This window comes from Lithobates pipiens, unplaced genomic scaffold (genome assembly GCF_037356315.1).
Source record: "Lithobates pipiens isolate NorthernLeopardFrog02 unplaced genomic scaffold, aLitPip1_a1.2 Scaffold_27, whole genome shotgun sequence".
In the NCBI taxonomy this organism is placed as follows: Eukaryota; Metazoa; Chordata; class Amphibia; order Anura; family Ranidae; genus Lithobates; species Lithobates pipiens.
In genome coordinates this window covers 225,074,585-225,093,987 of record NW_027507788.1, presented here as the reverse complement: position 1 = coordinate 225,093,987, position 19,403 = coordinate 225,074,585, and the positions used below count along the sequence as shown (strand labels likewise).

At 47.5% G+C, this 19,403-nt stretch overlaps 1 protein-coding gene across 5 annotated transcripts in view; it reads left to right on the top strand.

Moving 5' to 3' along the window:
• Window positions 1-19,403, top strand: part of ACOT7 (acyl-CoA thioesterase 7) — a 343,430-nt gene that overhangs the window by 105,194 nt on the left and 218,833 nt on the right. For all 5 annotated transcript variants that reach the window (XM_077458310.1, XM_077458311.1, XM_077458309.1 and 2 more), the window contains one exon: window positions 1,904-1,995. In XM_077458310.1, the coding sequence (XP_077314436.1) occupies window positions 1,904-1,995 (92 nt within the window). The remainder of the gene's footprint in view (window positions 1-1,903; window positions 1,996-19,403) is intronic.

The window sequence follows — 19,403 nt, the reverse complement described above, 5'->3', positions numbered from 1 at the left end:
GCCAGCGAAGTCGCCGCTGTCCCCTGTAGTCCGCCGCATCCATCTTGTTGGTGGCGTCTCGCAGCTCCGCCGCTGTCATTCGGCGAAGCTGCGATGACGTCACTCCCGCGCATGCGCACGGGAGTCGACACGCGCAACAGCTCCATTCTTGGAAATGCCGCACTCAGTGCGGTGCCTGTTTTTGGGCAAATATCTCCTAAACCATATAGGTTTAGGAGATATTTCTTGGACCTACAGGTAAGCCTTAATCTAGGCTTACCTGTAGGTCAAAGTGGTTTGTAAGGGTTTACAACCACTTTAAGGTGAAGAAAAAAGAGGGGGAAAAATGCACCAGAACTTGCCAAAAACGTATCAAAAACGTGTAAAAGAAAAAAGTGCATGAAAAAAAGCATCCGGTATGTACCTGGACTGCATTTCTATGGTGTGAACAGGCCCCTATACATTTGGGTAGACACTTGTTTCGAATATGAGTTTTATCATATCAGGATTTATGGACTATGAATAGATATTGAGAGCTAGGTTGTATGAAAAGGACGGTTTCAGGCCAAGTAGAGCCCAGGCTATTTTATGGTTTACTAGCAGGCGATGGAATAAGAGACATCCTGCTAATAGGTTTTGCATCCTCCAATTAGCCATTTATGAACCATGCATAGCTATTACCGCCCCGTTCCCAGTTCAGTTGCATGCGCATGCTGTTCGCTGGTGTTGGAAAGTAATTGCACAGCTAGCAATTACCTGCAGTTGGGGACCGATGTACAAACAAGTAGTTTGCGTCCGGGGCCGATCATTCGCCTCTGATGCCAGGTAACTGCTGGCTTTGCAATAACATTTTGAACACCAGTGGAGATCTGTGGTTTCTTTCAGCCTGTTATTGCATGTTACAGCCATGGCTGTCCGTATTCACCTGGGCTCCCGACCACAGCTCTTCGCAACGCACTTTCCGCATCACAGCCGATTTGTCCATGTGAAGGAGACCTTAGCCCCTTGTACACACGGTCGGAGATTTCGACAACCAAATCCGTCGGATTTTGTCCGTCGGATCTTGTCCGAAACTGTTGCATACACACGGTCGGACTAAGGCCGCGTACACACGCGGGGACTGTTCGCTCAACTTTGTCCGCTGAACAGTGTTTCAGCGGACAGTCCGCTCGTGTGTGGGCTTCAGCGGACAGTTTCAGCGGACAGTCTGACGAACAAAGTTTTTCGGAAATTCCGAAAAACTGTCCGCTGAAACTTGGTTTGAGCGGACAGTCCGCCCGTGTAGGCTTGTTCGTCAAACTAAGTCTCGCGCATGCTCAGAAAGAATTTACACGCCGAAGGTTGCATTGCAGTGTATAGGACGTCGTTTTCTAGTCCCGTCGTACGTGCCGTTCACGTCATCACGCACGGTTTCAGCGGACTGTTCGTTCGTCGTGTGTGGGCAAGTCCGTCCATGCTAATTTTGAGCGGACTGTCCGCTGAAACTGTTTGACGAACAAAGTTGTGCGAACAGTCCCCGCGTGTGTACGCGGCCTAAGTTGTCGAAAAATCCGATCTTTCAGAACGTGATGACGTAATTTCGTTACGATGGGACTACGTTCAGGCTAGTAGCCAATAGCTTTGATGTAGGAATTTGATCTGAGCATGCGTGGCACTTGGTCCGATCAAAATTCTCTACACATGATCGGAGTATGTCCAATGGAACCAGTTGGTCGGAAAATATTTCCAACAAGTTGGAAAATTGGGTCCGACGGAATCAGTCCGATGCAGACCACACACAGTCGGATTATCCGACAACACGGTCCGATAGGACACATTCCGACGGATTCTCCGACCGCGTGTACAAGGGCTTACACTGCTTGGGAGGGGGAGAGAATAGGGAGAGAATTGAACTCCTATTCATGCGATTTGATTTCTCTTGTAGGAGCGAAGAGATTAACCAACAGAGCGACTTTGTGGTACGTGCCGCTTTCTCTGACCAACGTGGACAAAGTCACCGAAGTTCCCCCAATTCAGGTAATTCTCTGCAGATGGAATTCTGACCTCATTACGTTCTTTTTAATGTTCTGTATTATAGGAGTTTGTATAACTATCCGAGAGGAAATGGGCACCATCTGTTAGGGCCGGTTCACGCCACAATTTCTGTGTTTCCAGTGCTCTGCACATGCTCAGTTGCTCTCTATTCTTGGCACTGCGCCTAAAATCAGAGCCACTAAAGGCCAATCCGCTGACGGCTTTAAAATTTACGCAAAAGGCAAAAAGAATGATGCTGACAGAGTGGAGGGAACACGGATTAGAAGGGGGGGTAGGAAAAGAAATGCAGGAGAGGTGACTGGCCAAACTCTGCTGTCAGGGAGGCACACAAGAGTTAAACTTACAAGGATAATGTCTTATCTTACAGAGCATCCAGAAAGTATTCACAGGGTTTCGCTTTTTCCACATTTCGTTATGTTACAGCCTTATTCCAAAATGGATTAAATTCATTATTTTCCTCAAAATTCTACAAACAATCCCTGATAATGACAACGTGAAGGAAGTTTGTTTTGAAATCTTTGCAAATTTATTAAAAATAAAAAAACGTAAAAAAAATCCCATGTACATACCGTATTTATCGGCGTATATCACGCACCCCAAGTTTAGGAGGAAATTTAAAAGAAAAAAGCTTTTAGGAGGGAAGTTTAAGGAAAAAAAACTTACATTTAAATGGCCATCAATGCAGCCTTGTCAGTGTCTTTGCCATTTAAAAATGGCGCCGCCGAGATACAGAGCGGATGTCCTGTGTATCTCGGCGGTGCTCGGTAGTTCTCAGCCGTTCTCTGTGGCTTCCTGGGTATTTTTGCCCCCTCTCGGCTATTTTCGGCCACACTTGGCCATTCTCGGCGGCTTTCAAAGCCGTCGAATGGCCGAAAATAGCCGAGAACGGCCGAGTGCGGGCTAAAATACCTGGAAGCCAAAGAGAACGGCAGAAAGGGTTAGAAACAGCGGGGAATTGGCATATAACACGCACCCCCGATTTCCCCCTGATTTTAGGGGTAAAAAGTGCGTGTTATATACGCCGATAAATTAGGTAAGTATTCACAGCCATTCTCATGACACTCAAAATTGAGCTCAGGTCCATCCTGTTTCCACTGATCTTCCTCAAGATGTTTCCACAACTTGATTGGCGTCCACCTGTAGTAAATTCAGTTGAATGGACATGATTTGGAAAGGCACACACGTGGCTATGTCAGAGCACAAACCAAGCCATGAAGTCCAAGGAATTGTCTGTAGACCTCCGAGACAGGATTGTATGGAGGCACAGATCGGGGGAAGGGTACATAAACTTTCTGCAGTGTTTGAAGTTCCCAATGAGCACAGTGGCCTCCATCATCCATAAATGGAAGAAGTTTGGAACCACCAGGACTCTTCCTAGAGTTGGCTGCCCGGCCAAACTGAGCGATCAGGGGAGAAGGATCTTAGTCAGGGAGGTGACCAAGAACCCGATGGTCACTCTGACAGAGCTCCAATGTTTCTCTGTGGAGAGAGGAGAACCTTCCAGAAGAACAAACATCACTGCAGCGCTCCACCCATCAGGCCTGTATGGTAGAGCCGTCAGACGGAAGCCACTCCTCAGTAAAAGGCACATGACAGCCCACCTGGAGTTTTCCAAAAGACACCTGAAGGACTCTCAGACCACGAGAAACAAAATTCTCTGGTCTGATAAAACAAAAATTTAACTCTTTGGCCTGAATGGCAAGCGCCATGTCTGGAGCAAAACCAGGCACCGCTCATCACCTGGCCAAGACCATCCCTACAGTGAAGCATGGTGGTGGCAGCATCATGCTGTGGGCATGTTTTTCAGTGGCAGGAACAGAGAGACTAGTCAGGATGCAGGAAAGGATGAATGCAGCAATGTACAGAAACATCCTTGATGAAAACCTGCTCCAGAGAGCTCTGGACCCCAGACTGGGGTGAAGGTTCATTTTCCAACAGGACAATGCCCCAAAGCACACAGCCAAGATAACAAAGGAGTGGCTACGGGACAACTTTCTGAATGTCCTTGAGTGGCCCAGCCAGAGACCAGACTTTAACACGGTTTGATCTGGACAGTTCTGAAAATGGCTGCAGACCGGCGATCCCCATCCAACCTGATGGTGTTTAAGAGGTCCTGCAAAGAAGAATGGGAGAAACTGCCCAAAAATAGGTGTGCCGAGCTTGTAGCATCATACTCAACAAGACTGGAGGCTGTAATTGGTGTCAAAGGAGTAGTGATGTCCCGAACATGCGACGGGACGTTTCGCGAACGCGGACCGCGAACGAGGCCGACCGTTCGCGAAACCGAACGTTCGCCGCGGGCCCCATTGACTTCAATGGGAGGCGAATGTTTCAAACCTTTAGGGCGAATTTGCAGCCACTAGGTAATTATTAGCAGGAAATGCATAGTCCCACCACCTGGCCAATGACATCACAATGGGATCGATAACTACAAGCATTCTTTTTTTATTTGGAAAATTGTTCTGACAATTCAGGACTGTGGAGCGCATGAAGGCAATGGAGGAGAGGGAAGGTCAGGGACCAGGGTAGGCAAAGAAGAGGGTGCAGGAGATGATCACCAGCAACGTCACATACAGCAATGACACATGCACCGTGATAGAGGCATCTGACAACAGCACCGTGATAGAGGGCACTGACATCAGCAGCGTGACATACAGCATTAACACCCGCACCGTGACATACAGCATTGACAGCAACACCGTGATATACAGCACTGACATCAGAAGCGTGACATTAAGCACTGACATCAGCACCGTGATATACAGCACTGACAGCAGCACCGTGATAGAGAGTACTGACATCAGAAGCGTGACATTAAGCACTGACATCAGCACAGTGATATACAGCACTGACATCAGAAGCTTGACATTAAGCACTGACATCAGCACCGTGATATACAGCACTGACAGCAGCACCGTGATAGAGGGCACTGACATCAGCAGCGTGACATACAGCATTAACACCCGCACCGTGACATACAGCATTGACAGCAACACCGTGATATACAGCACTGACATCAGAAGCGTGACATTAAGCACTGACATCAGCACCGTGATATACAGCACTGACAGCCGCACCGTGATAGAGAGTACTGACATCAGAAGTGTGACATTAAGCACTGACATCAGCACAGTGATATACAGCACTGACATCAGAAGCTTGACATTAAGCACTGACATCAGCACCGTGATATACAGCACTGACAGCAGCACCGTTATAGAGGGCACTGACATCAGAAGCGTGACATAAAGCATTAACACCAGCACCGTGACATACAGCATTGACAGCAACACTGTGATATACAAAAATAGAAAGAAGAAGAACTGCGCTAGCCACAAAATACCCAATATGATTAGGGTATATGAAAGTACCAGACCCACACTGTGGGTCTTAGTATCTAGTGTCTCAAAGGACCACCTCCAAAATGTGGTATAAACCATATACGGATAAGTGCAATTAAATTCAAAAAACAAAAAAGTAAATGCGTATCAATAATGTGAATTCCCCAAACACAATATATGTGTATCAGACTCTGTGTATAAACCCCTAAACCATAAAGGTAAGAATATGAAAAAAATATATATTCGCTATTAAGCATAAATGGCCTATCGAGAAAATAATAAATCTGTGTTCAGAGACACTCTATGTAATGTCCATACAGTCATATATCAAAAAAATGAAAAAATAAAAATAAATGTCCATATAGTGAATGAACACCAGTGAAACAAAACTTCAAATGAGGTACGGCAGTGAAGAAAAGTTCCAAACGGCTGGATTGCAAATACACAAATTGAAAATCTTCTCCAAAGATGTGGTGTGCTTATCCCATCACCGAAATAAATGAATCAGCTCCTTACCAAATCCAAGCGACCCCCCGTTACAGAGGGTCAACACAAGCAGCAGCAGTCAAAGGGTATCCGGATAGCGCCTCCTCCTCAGATGGTCACGAATCTTCCACGCGATGGGGTTATGGCTGTTACTCACTCCCAACTCGACGTGGTGTCACATAAGGGAAAAACATAGGCTCCAGATAGTGTAAAACCAAATGACTTTAATTCTTAAAAGCGAACGTAAACACTTACATAAAAGACTTTGAAAACAGGTTCAAAACAAAGACGTGCACCGGCCGGATACACGCCAACGCAGAGACCAACCCGTCCTTCCTGGTCCACAGAAACGAACACGTCTGGGGTGACGTCGACAGCACTGACATCAGAAGCGTGACATAAAGCATTAACACCAGCACTGTGACATACAGCATTGACAGCAACACCGTGATATACAGCACTAACATCAGAAGCGTGACATTAAGCACTGACATCAGCACAGTGATATACAGCACTGACATCAGAAGCGTGACATAAAGCATTAACACCAGCACCGTGACATACAGCATTGACAGCAACACCGTGACATACAGCATTGACAGCAACACCGTGATATACAGCACTGACATCAGAAGCGTGATATACAGCACTGACAGCAGCACCGTGATAGAGGGCACTGACATCAGAAGCGTGACAAACAGCACTGACATCAGCACAGTGATATACAGCACTGACAGCAGCACCGTGACATTAAGCACTCACACCAGCACCGTGATATACAGCACTGACAGCAGCACCGTAAGCAGCCCCAGGAGTAAGTCAGCACAGCACAGGGATGGTGTGATCCCCTCATAATAAGAACCCCCAGGAGGAAGTCAGCACAGCACAGGGATGGTGTGATCCCCTCATAGTAAGCAGGCCCAGGAGAAACTCAGCACAGCACAGGGATGGTGTGATCCCCTCATAAGAAGAACCCCCAGGAGGAAGTCAGCACAGCACAGGGATGGTGTGATCCCCTCATAGTAAGCAGGCCCAGGAGAAACTCAGCACAGCACAGGGATGGTGTGATCCCCTCATAAGAAAAACCCCCAGGAGGAAGTCAGCACAGCACAGGGATGGTGTGATCCCCTCATAGTAAGCAGGCCCAGGAGAAACTCAGCACAGCACAGGGATGGTGTGATCCCCTCATAATAAGAACCCCCAGGAGGAAGTCAGCACAGCACAGGGATGGTGTGATCCCCTCATAGTAAGCAGGCCCAGGAGAAACTCAGCACAGCACAGGGATGGTGTGATCCCCTCATAATAAGAACCCCCAGGAGAAAGTCAGCACAGCACAGGGATGGTGTGATCCCCTCATAGTAAGCAGGCCCAGGAGAAACTCAGCACAGCACAGGGATGGTGTGATCCCCTCATAAGAAGAACCCCCAGGAGGAAGTCAGCACAGCACAGGGATGGTGTGATCCCCTCATAGTAAGCAGGCCCAGGAGAAACTCAGCACAGCACAGGGATGGTGTGATCCCCTCATAAGAAGAACCCCCAGGAGGAAGTCAGCACAGGGATGGTGTGATCCCCTCATAGTAAGCAGGCCCAGGAGAAACTCAGCACAGCACAGGGATGGTGTGATCCCCTCATAAGAAGAACCCCCAGGAGGAAGTCAGCACAGCACAGGGATGGTGTGATCCCCTCATAGTAAGCAGGCCCAGGAGAAACTCAGCACAGCACAGGGATGGTGTGATCCCCTCATAAGAAGAACCCCCAGGAGGAAGTCGGCACAGCACAGGGATGGTGTGATCCCCTCATAGTAAGCAGGCCCAGGAGAAACTCAGCACAGCACAGGGATGGTGTGATCCCCTCATAAGAAGAACCCCCAGGAGGAAGTCAGCACAGCACAGGGATGGTGTGATCCCCTCATAGTAAGCAGACCCAGGAGAAACTCAGCACAGCACAGGGATGGTGTGATCCCCTCATAATAAGAACCCCCAGGAGAAAGTCAGCACAGCACAGGGATGGTGTGATCCCCTCAGTAAGCAGGCCCAGGAGAAACTCAGCACAGCACAGGGATGGTGTGATCCCCTCATAATAAGAACCCCCAGGAGGAAGTCAGCACAGCACAGGGATGGTGTGATCCCCTCATAAGCAGCCCCAGTAGAAATATGACACCGCTCAACCTCTTCAAAGAGGAGGGTAGGGGCATATATACACTTTTGTGGACCAAGCAGGTTGTGTGTTAGTGATTAGCAGACTGTACGTCAGTCCCTATACCAATGAAGGACTGCTGCAGTATAGGGCAGCGGTCAGCAGTGGTGCACCTCAACCCTATGTATTGTGGACCGATAGCGGTCCTTACAGAACAGCAGACTGTACCGCACTCAACCATATGTACTGTAGCACCCTAGACCAAGTTACCAGTCCTTATAAGAACTTTTGTGGACCAAGAAGGTTGTGTGTTAGTGATTAGCAGACTGTACTTCAGTCCCTATACCAATGAAGGACTGCTGCAGTATAGGGCAGCGGTCAGCAGTGGTGCACCTCAACCCTATCTATTGTGGACCGATAGCGGTCCTTACAGAACAGCAGACTGTACCTCACTCAACCCTATGTACTGTAGCACCCTACACAGGCCAAGTTACCAGTCCTGATAAAGAGCTTTGTGGAACAAGTGAGTTGTGAATGATTAGCAGACTGCAGCAGAAGGGCAGCAGTCAAGTATAATATTCTTTCTATATTTGGAAGAAAGAATATTATACGTGTACAAGCCTATTACCGTACCACTGATACCAGTCCTGAAAAGAACCTTTGTGGAACTAATAGTAACAGCAAGTCTTTAAACTGACCCTCACTGCCTGACAACACTGCTTCCTTCCTGTCCCTATACAAAGTGGCAAAAAAGAGTACACTGGAACGATTAGTGGTTACTGGAACAGCTATTTTGTGGACCTGATAGTAACAGCTAATGATGATGATGATGATGATGAAAGACTAATCTGGCTGTCCCTGTAGCACACACCGTCCTTTCCCTTTCTCTAAACTGACAAAAGACACTCAGGCTGCTGCAAGAATCAGTAGCACAGCAAACCTATATACACCTAACACCTATACCAGTCCTGAAAAGAACTTTTGTGTACCAAATAGCTAGTGGTTTATCTGTCCCTACTCCACACAGCAACCTTTCCCTATAGTGACAGAAGAAAGAATGTAAAATGGCCACCGGATCGGGTGTATTTATAGGTTAGGGGGAATGTCCAAGTGTCCATGTGCTGTAATGTCTCAATTGGCTGTCCTGTACCCCATGATAGACGTGTCATCATAGGTCAAAGTTCTTTTACACATTAAACACGTAAGTCCGCCGGGGCGAACGACGGGAAAAGGCGAGCGGACCGCGAACGACCGAAATTCGCCGCGAAACGACCGCCGGGCGAACCGTTCGGCCATCACTACAAAGGAGCTTCACCAAAGTATTGAGCAAAGACTGTGATACTTATGTACCTGGGAGGAGCCTGTGATACTTATGTACATGGGAGGAGCCTGTGATACTTATGTACCTGGGAGGAGCCTGTGATACTTATGTACACGGGAGGAGCCTGTGATACTTATGTACATGGGAGGAGCCTGTGATACTTGTGTACGTGGGAGGAGCCTGTGATACTTATGTATGTGGGAGGAGTCTGTGATACTTGTGTACGTGGGAGGAGCCTGTGATACTTATGTATGTGGGAGGAGTCTGTGATACTTGTGTACATGGGAGCAGCCTGTGATACTTATGTACATGGGAGGAGCCTGTGATACTTATGTGCATGGGAGGAGCCTGTGATACTTGTGTACATGGGAGGAGCCTGTGATACTTGTGTACATGGGGGGAGCCTGTGATACTTGTGTACATGGGAGGAGCCTGTGATACTTGTGTACCTGGGAGGAGCCTGTGATACTTGTGTACATGGGAGGAGCCTGTGATACTTGTGTACATGGGAGGAGCCTGTGATACTTGTGTACATGGGAGGAGCCTGTGATACTTGTGTACATGGGAGGAGCCTGTGATACTTGTGTACATGGGAGGAGCCTGTGATACGTGTGTACATGGGAGGAGCCTGTGATACTTGTGTACATGGGAGGAGCCTGTGATACTTGTGTACATGGGAGGAGCCTGTGATACTTGTGTACATGGGAGGAGCCTGTGATACTTCGGTACATGGGAGGGGCCTGTGATACTTCGGTACATGGGAGGAGCCTGTGATACTTCTGTACATGGGAGGAGCCTGTGATACTTCTGTACATGGGAGGAGCCTGTGATACTTCTGTACATGGGAGGAGCCTGTGATACTTCTGTACATGGGAGGAGCCTGTGATACTTCTGTACATGGGAGGAGCCTGTGATACTTCTGTACATGGGATTTTTTTTGTTTTTGTTTTTTTAATACATTTGCAAAGATTTCAAACTTCTTTCACGTTGTCATTATGGGGGATTGTAAAATTTTGAGAAAAATCATGAATTTAATCCATTTTGGAATAAGGTTGTAACGTAAAATGTGGAAAAAGTGAAGCGATGTGAATACTTCACGGATGCACTGTATGTCCCCGATATTCTCTCCTTTCCCCCTCATTGGCAGCCTGTGAACTTCAGCACTGCAAAGCTTCTGTCAGCCTTCCTATCTAGCTAAGCAAAGACATACAATCAAGGCTGGAAATGTAGATATTTTAATTGAAGAAAGTGAAATATCGTTTTTGAGGCCAAGGAGAAGGGAAAGTTTTCAATAAGGAAGTGACTGCTCTGGGCTTCAACAAAATGGCAGCCTCCAGCAAGAAGAAACACAAGCAATGGTGGAGGCAAATTACAACACAAACTCATTTTAGTAGCATAATTATTAATGTGGAATGTACGGGTTTTTGTTAAAGAACAATAATTCTCAAACTGTTATGGGTAAGGTTCTGCTTTTAAGGACATATGCACGATGGTGCATATTTGATATTCTGGTGTGTTTTTTGATGCATTTCACCACACTCCAGATGCACTCCATACAGAAAAAATGCAGAATGTTCTACTTTTTGTTGACTGCATTAGAAAACACTACATTGGTATGAATTGGGGCCGTTGGAACATGTTAAACACTGTCCATGCATTTCCGATGCAGAATAAAAAAAAAATGGACAGGGGCGGACTGAGAACTCATGGGGCCCCCAGGCAATCGGAGATTATGGGGCCACACACACACACACACACACACACACACACACACACACACACACACACACACACACACACACACACAGTGTATACAATCACACAGGTTACACATACATGTTTCTATTGGCTGAGAAAGTACTGGAGAGGCGGGGCAGCTATAATCTCAGGATTTTTAGACCAAAATGATGTCGGTAAGGGACATTTCAGAGACAGATTTAACCACTTGCTTACTGGGCACTTAAACCCCCCTCAGTCCCAGACCAATTTTCAGCTTTCAGCGCTGATGCACTTTGAGTGACAATTGCGCGGTCATACAACACTGTACCCAAATGAAATTTTTATCATTTTTTTCCCACAAATAGAGCTTTCTTTTGGTGGTATTTAGTTACAGCTCGGAGTTTTATTTTTTGCTAAACAAACAAAAAAAGATGCAAAAAAAAAAAATCATGTTTTAATAGTTTGTTATAAAATTTTGCAAACGGGTCATTTTTCTCCTTCATTGAAGTGCGCTGATTAGGCGGCACTGATAGGCTGCATTGGTGGGCACTGATGGGCTGCATTGGTGGGCACTGATGGGCTGCATTGGTGGGCACTGATAGGCTGCACTGGTGGGCACTGATAGGCATAGTTAAGGCGGCACTAATAGGCACAGATAAGGCGGCACCGATGGGCACAGATAAGGCGGCACTGATGGGCAAAGATGGGCACAGATAAGATGGCACGGATGGGTGGCACGGATAAGTGGCACGGATGGGTGGCACGGATGGGCACTGATAGGTACCACAGATAGATGGGACTGATGGGCACTGATAGGTGGCACTGATAGGTGGCTCTGATAGGTGGCACTGCTGGGCACTGATGGGCGGCACTGCTGGGCACTGATGGGCGGCACTGCTGGGCACTGATGGGCGGCACTGGGGTGCAGCACCTGAGGCAGATTTTGGGTGGCACTGTGGGTGGCACTGCTGGGTGGCACTGTGGGTGGCACTGTGGGCACTGCTGGGTGGCACTGTGGGCACTGCTGGGTGGCACTGTGGGCACTATGGGCACTGCTGGGTGGCACTGACAGGGGGGCACTTACTTTATTTCAGGATGGCACTGCGGGTGGCAGGTGGGCACTGGCAGGGGGCAGGTGTCCTTTTAAATTGCTGGCCGTGTTCGGGACTGATGTCCCGAACACGGCCGCCGGCGATCGGCTTTTTTTTTTTCTCCTCGCGCTGTCAGCGCGAGGAGGAATACTAGCCGATTACCGGCTCCGTTTTATCACATGATCAGCTGTCATTGGCTGACAGCTGATCACGTGATAAGGGGTCGGGATCGACCCCTTACACGGATCGGTGATCAGGCGAGTCTCACGGACTCGCCGATCACAGAGCGCGCCGCGCGCGCCCCTCAGGGGGCGCGCAGGCCGCTCGTAACCGGGACTACGTCAATAGACGTAGTCCCGAAAATGTGGGTCCGCGCTATTGCCGTCATTTTGCAATAGCGCGGATCCCAAGTGGTTAAAAAAACACAGATTTTTACATACTGTCCCTGGTTTTACTGAGGCTAGTAACCCTGATGGGGCCCCCTAGTGGCATGGGGCCCTAGGCCAGTGCCCGAGTGGCCCAATGGTCAGTCTGCCCCTGGCACTGGACTGCATCTGGTGTAAAGCAGCCCTAAACAGATCCCCAAATGTTCCAATGTTTGGATTAGGAGGGCACCTTCTAAGAGTCACATGAATTTGTGTTTTGGTGTGATAAAAAAATAAATGGTCATGTTCTATTTTTGTGTGTTTTTCACACATAGAGAAGCCCCTTCAAATGAATGAGATGTCCTAAAAATGAAGCCCGAAAATGTACGTATGTAGGTGTGAGCAGAGCCCAACATTTGCAAATGTGTGCGGCTGAGACCTCTGTCTTTATTCCGGGTTTAGTAGTCTTTGACTAGTAGGGCGGAGGCTGGGAAATGTATGTTTTATATTGTTACATTCGTTTGTCTGGTTAAAACAAAAGTCACAAGTCAATCTAGTTCAAGCAATGTTCTTCTCAATGGAGATTCCCGCCATGGTGGCTCATTTGTGTTCCTGTCACCCGCGACCTCCGTTAAGGCCAGTAAAGGGAACATGGAAGGAAGGACACATTGAAAGGAAGGCGCTCCGATTATAAATAAATGAGAAATAAACAAAGTAAAAACCATCAGCGCTAAAGAGCAATGGACCCACTGGTCCTTCATACGTGATATAGTCTATAGCAGAAATAGGAAATCCTCCGATGTGATCTCCAGATCCGTTGCTCCATAGAAAGTCTGGTGATGAGGCTTTGCTGCCCTCTCCAGATACGGGGGATCCTTCAAGTGACTATAAAAAGAACACAAAAAGAGGGCCTTGTGCATTACTATAAAACCAATTATTCAAGGATTCTGCCTTGAAACGCTTACATTTTGCATCATGAAAACGGGTATTGTGGGAACCCTCATCATCAGAGCTCTGAGGAAGAGGGTTCTTCCTTGAAACGCGTAAGCCTTGCACCATGTGCATGGAACCCTCATCAGAGCTCTGGGGAAGAGGGTTCTTCCTTGAAATGTGTAAGCCTTGCACCATGTGTATGGGAACCCCCATCGGAGCTCTGAGGAAGAGGGTTCTTCCTTGAAACGTGTAAGCCTTGCGCCATGTGTATGGTAACCCTCGTCAGAGCTCTGGGGAAGAGGGTTCTTCCTTGAAACGTGTAAGCCTTGCACCATGTGTATGGGAGCCCTCATAAGAGCTCTGGGGAAGAGGGTTCTTCCTTGAAATGTGTAAGCCTTGCACCATGTGTATGGGAGCCCTCGTCAGAGCTCTGGGGAAGAGGGTTCTTCCTTGAAACGTGTAAGCCTTGTACCATGTGTATGGGAACCCCCATCGGAGCTCTGAGGAAGAGGGTTCTTCCTTGAAACGTGTAAGCCTTGCACCATGTGTATGGGAGCCCTCTTCATCAGAGCTCTGGGGAAGAGGGTTCTTCCTTGAAATGTGTAAGCATTGCACCATGTGTATGGTAACCCTCGTCAGAGCTCTGGGGAAGAGGGTTCTTCCTTGAAATGTGTAAGCCTTGCACCATGTGTATGGGAGCCCTCATAAGAGCTCTGGGGAAGAGGGTTCTTCCTTGAAACGTGTAAGCCTTGCACCATGTGTATGGGAACCCCCATCGGAGCTCTGAGGAAGAGGGTTCTTCCTTGAAACGTGTAAGCCTTGCACCATGTGTATGGGAGCCCTCTTCATCAGAGCTCTGGGGAAGAGGGTTCTTCCTTGAAATGTGTAAGCATTGCACCATGTGTATGGTAACCCTCGTCAGAGCTCTGGGGAAGAGGGTTCTTCCTTTAAATGTGTAAGCCTTGCACCATGTGTATGGTAACCCTCGTCAGAGCTCTGGGGAAGAGGGTTCTTCCTTGAAATGTGTAAGCCTTGCACCATGTGTATTGGAGCCCTCTTCATCAGAGCTCTGAGGAAGAGGGTTCTTCCTTGAAACGTGTAAGCCTTGCACCATGTGTATGGGAGCCCTCTTCATCAGACCTCCCAATGAAGAGGGTTCTGTCTTTGAAACGCATAAACCATACTCCATGTGTACGGGTACCACCTGTACACTGTATTTGGCTGTGTTTATTGGATCATCGATGTGCCTGACTATACTTAAATTTGTGAGTTTACAGTATTTTCACATTTTATCTTGAATAATTTGTTATTGGTAATTGCCAAGGCTGGCGCACCGCCTATGTGCTCTTTTTATAAATAAATGTGAATATAAAGAACGCACAAAGAATACGGTGTGGATGAAAAAAGGTAGCTCCAGAGACTAACACAATCTAATATGGTACAGTTAGTAACCGTAAACATGGAGCATGGCTTACCTTTTTCAAGGGCAATACCCTCTTCATCAGAACTCTGATGAAGAGGGTTCTGCCCTTGAAACGGGTAAACCTTGCTCCATGCGTATGGGTACCATGAGAACGCTCTTCATCAAAGCTCTGTTGAAGAGGGTTTCTGCCCCTGAAACACGTAAGCTTTGCTCAATGTGTATGGGTACCATGGGAATCATCAGATGCATGGAGCCAGGCTTATGCGTTTTTTCTCTTGAAAAGTGTAAGCTTTATTCCATGCATATGGGTACCATTGGAAATCCTCTTCATCAGAGTTCTGATGAACAGGGTTCCGATGGTACCCTTATGCATGACGCAAGGGTTATGCAGTTCTGCTCTTGAAACGCATAAGCCTTACTCCATGCATATTGTTACCATGAGAACCATCTTCACGTGAGCTCTGATGAAGAGGGTTCTGCCCTTGAAATGCGTAAACCTTACTCCATGCATATGAGTACCATGGGAATGCTCCTCATCAAAGCTCCGATGAAGAGCGTTCTCATGGTACCCATATGCATGGAGCAAGGCTTACACTTTTCAAGGGAAGAAACGCATAAGCCTGGCTCCATGCATCTGATGGTTCCCATAGTACCCATACACATTGAGGAAAGCTTACATGTTTCAAGGGCAGAAACCCTCTTCAACAGAGCTTTGATGAAGAGCTTTCTCATGGTAATGGTCATGGTCAATGCGGTTATGCCTTTGAAACACGTAAGCTTTGCTCCATGCGTGTGGGTGCCATGGTAACCATCAGAGCTCTCACGAAGAGCAGTCTGACCTTAAAATGCGTAAGCCTTACTCCATGCGTATGGGAACCATGGGAATCAAAGCTTTATCAAAGCTCTGATGAAGAGGGTTTCTGCCTTTTTTAAGCATGTAAAGCCTTGCTCCGTGCTCATTTGTATCTTCTTCATCAGAGCTTTAAAGAGGGTTCTGCCCTTGAAACACGTAAGCCTTAATTCATGCATATGGGTACCAAAAGAACCCTCTCCATCAGAGCTCTGATGAAGAGGGTTCTGCCATTGAAACGCGTAAGCCTTCATGCATATGGGTACCAAAAGAACCCTCTCCATCAGCGCTCTGACGAAGAGGGTTCTGCCATTGAAACGCGTAAGCCTTCATGCATATGGGTACCAAAAGAACCCTCTCCATCAGCGCTTTGACGAAGAGGGTTCTGCCATTGAAACGCGTAAGCCTTCATGCATATGGGTACCAAAAGAACCCTCTCCATCAGAGCTCTGATGAAGAGGGTTCTGCCCTTGAAACGCGTAAGCCTTGCTTCATGTGTATGCATACCTTATTGTGTTTGTTAGATCATTGATGCACCTGACTTTTTTTTTTACTTTTTATCCTGAATAAAATGGTTTTACGGTAATACACAAGGCTGGTGCGCCCTCTTTTTTTTGGTGTTCTTTTTATAAATAAATGAGAATATGAGGAACGCACAGAGAATACGGTGCAGATAAAAGAACTTTGCAACTCCAGAGATATATTTTTCAGCAATGACACATTGCGGGCTCCCACCCATTGGAAGCGATTTCGGCACCAATCTCCAGCATGGCTTTAGCGGCGATTATAAAATGTTTGGAAAATTCTCCGGGTAGAGAAGATTGGAGAACGGCTGTGAAATAAATCCTGGTGTAGCAGCTGCTGGGAACGGTCTGTAAATTGGCAGATGCATCGCTCCTAACACAGTAAATACTTCAGAGGCTGAGGAGTCTCCGGAGATAAAACTGAGGACAATTATGTAACCAGCGCCGGGGTAATGGCCTCTTCCGAGAGCAAAAATATCAAAGAGACCCTGTCAGAGGTAACAAAACAAGACAATCGGCGTACGCTGCAAAGAACGCGGCGCTATCGGAGGCGCCATCTGTCCTTTAATTGGAACCCTGTCCTTCCGCCCCGCCTCAGTTGTCGGAGTGCAGACCTCTATAGAAATCGACTACTCAACTACCGGAAGTGTTACGTTGTACGAAATCTTTCATCCAACCTCTAAATGATACAATTTCTCATTTTGAAACAATATAATGCAAAAATCATTCTGGGAAAAAAAGGGCTTAAAAATCTTTCCTATTATTGAGACACAAAGTTGCAGGACAAGTCGCAGCCCAATGATTTCTAGCACTTTGTGCCAGAATAGGAGTTTTGGGGGGGGGGGGGGGCATTTTGTGCTAGGAGAGGGCATTTGGAAGGGGGGCAATTTTGTGCTAGGAGAGGGAATTTGGGAGGGGGCAATTTTGTGCTAGGAGAGGGCATTTGGAAAAGGGGCAATTTTGTGCTAGGAGAGGGAATTTGGGAGGGGGGCCGTTTTGTGCTAGGAGAGGGAATTCGGGAGGGGGGCAGTTTTGTGCTAGGAGAGGGAATTTGGGAGGGTGGTTGATTTTGTGCCAGGAGGGGTGATTTGGGAGGGGGTGTATTTTGTGTCAGGAGGGGGAATTTGGGAGTGGGGGTTGATCTAGTGCTAGGAGGGGGGATTTAGGAGGAGGGCAATTTAGTGCTGGGGGGTTGGTTTTGTGTCAGGAGGGGGAATTTGGGAGGGGGGTTGATATAGTGCTAGGAGGGGGAATTTGGGAGGGGGGCGATTTTAGTGCTGGGGGGGTTGATTTTGTGTCAGGAGGGGGAATTTGGGAGGGGGGTTGATCTAGTGCTAGGAGGGGGAATTTGGGAGGGGGGTTGATCTAGTGCTACGAGGGGGAATTTGGGAGGGGGGCAATTTAGTGCTGGGGGGTTGGTTTTGTGCTAAGGGGCAGAATTTGAGGGGGGTTGATTTTGTGCCATGGGGGGGGGGCGATTTTGTGCTGGGAGCAGTGGATTGGCGGTCGAAAGGGGGATTTGGGGGTGGGGTGGATTTTGAAGGGAGTGTGGATTTTGTGTTGGGGGGGGGGGGTTTGCACTTGGGTGCCATCAATTCCTAATGTGTGCCACCCCCACACATCTAGCAAATGCATGTACATTTGCGACAGCCAACAAGCATGGTACCACGGCACCATGCATTTTGGTGCTGCACAATTAAAAAAAAAATCACGGCAGCACCCTTTTTGCGTGTCTCGTGTGCATGGAGCTGGCCATTAAGAAATGCGACGTGCGGGAACATGCAAAAAAGCGCACACGCCAAACTGGTGTGCCCCAGAATTGTGCACAATTCTAAAGGTTGCCTTGACTGAAAAAAAAAAAAAGGTTGAAAAACGCTGGCATAGAGAAGGGAGCGGAGTGTAATTTGAGACCTGAGTGGAGGGAAAGGACATGCACTCCTCTACACCGTCTCATAGGGAAACGTGCACAGCTGAGGCTGTCCATCACCTGCTGTTTGCTGAAGGGGGGGGGGGGGTGGCGTCGTCTTCCTGGATTGCTTGGTGTCGGCATGGATCTGCCAGAAGTGAGTGATAACAGAGGCATGAAAGAGGGAACAGAAATCGCACTTTGGATTGAGGCACATGCGCACTATAGAAGGATTTGCTTTGTTCATTTTTCAGAGGTTTATAACCACTTGAAGCTCCTGATTTCCTGTAGTGAGCTAAAATCTCAACCAGTGTTCTCAGCCTGGCTAATTAAAAGGCTTTTTTTTTTTGTCTGGAGTTCCCCTTTAAACGAGTAGCTGACGTCCACCTGTCTGCTTGGGTTTCATTAGTAGGAGGACCCCGTGAAGGGAGTGCGTGTAAAAGAGCGCCCGTGACAGGGAAAAGGCGGCATTTAACCCGCGTAAGCGAAAAAGCGCTTTCATTTTTTACATCTCATCCGGAAAAATGGGCAAATTAATTGCATAATTGAGCCGCGCCGAGCGAGCCGCATTGCGTTTCTGGGTTAGAGGAGAGATTACAGACTAGAGGGCTTGCTTGACTTGGCCTTGACTTGGCAGGGATATGGATGAGTGAGTCACAGGATGGGGGGGAGGGGAGCGCGGCACTCGCTGACATGCTGGGGGATTGGAAGACACGATTCGGGATTCTCGGGTCACACAGCTGCCACCCAACCTGATCATTTGTAGCCGAGTGTTCAACAAATATAGCAAATGGAATCTTTAATCCAGGGCTGTGTCATTAAAGCGGAACTAAACTTAAAAAGAATACATTTGATGGCAGCTAAAGTTTTTTTTGTTGTAGAGGAACATTAAAGGGTAACTCCACTTTCATGGAGGGGGGAGGGGGGGAGAAATAAAAAAATTAATATAAGACATACAATCGCTACACAAGTCATTTTGTAACTGAATGTTATTAAAAATGACCTTTCCTTTCCAATCTGCAGCCGCTGTAAATTTCTGTAAAATGCAATCATATGGCCACCTGGGGGCGCTCTGTACAGCGCCCCCAGGTGTACAGATGGTATACAGAGCGCCCCCAGGTGTACAGATGGTATACAGAGCCTCCCCCCCCCCCCCGAAACTTAATTACCTGCTAGTCATGTGCAAGTCATTTCGGTCCAAATCTCCAAAATGAAATGGTAACAAATTTTGTTTTAATTTTGTTTTGAATATAAAATTTTTGAACAAATTCTACATTTTTCGCAAAATTTGAATT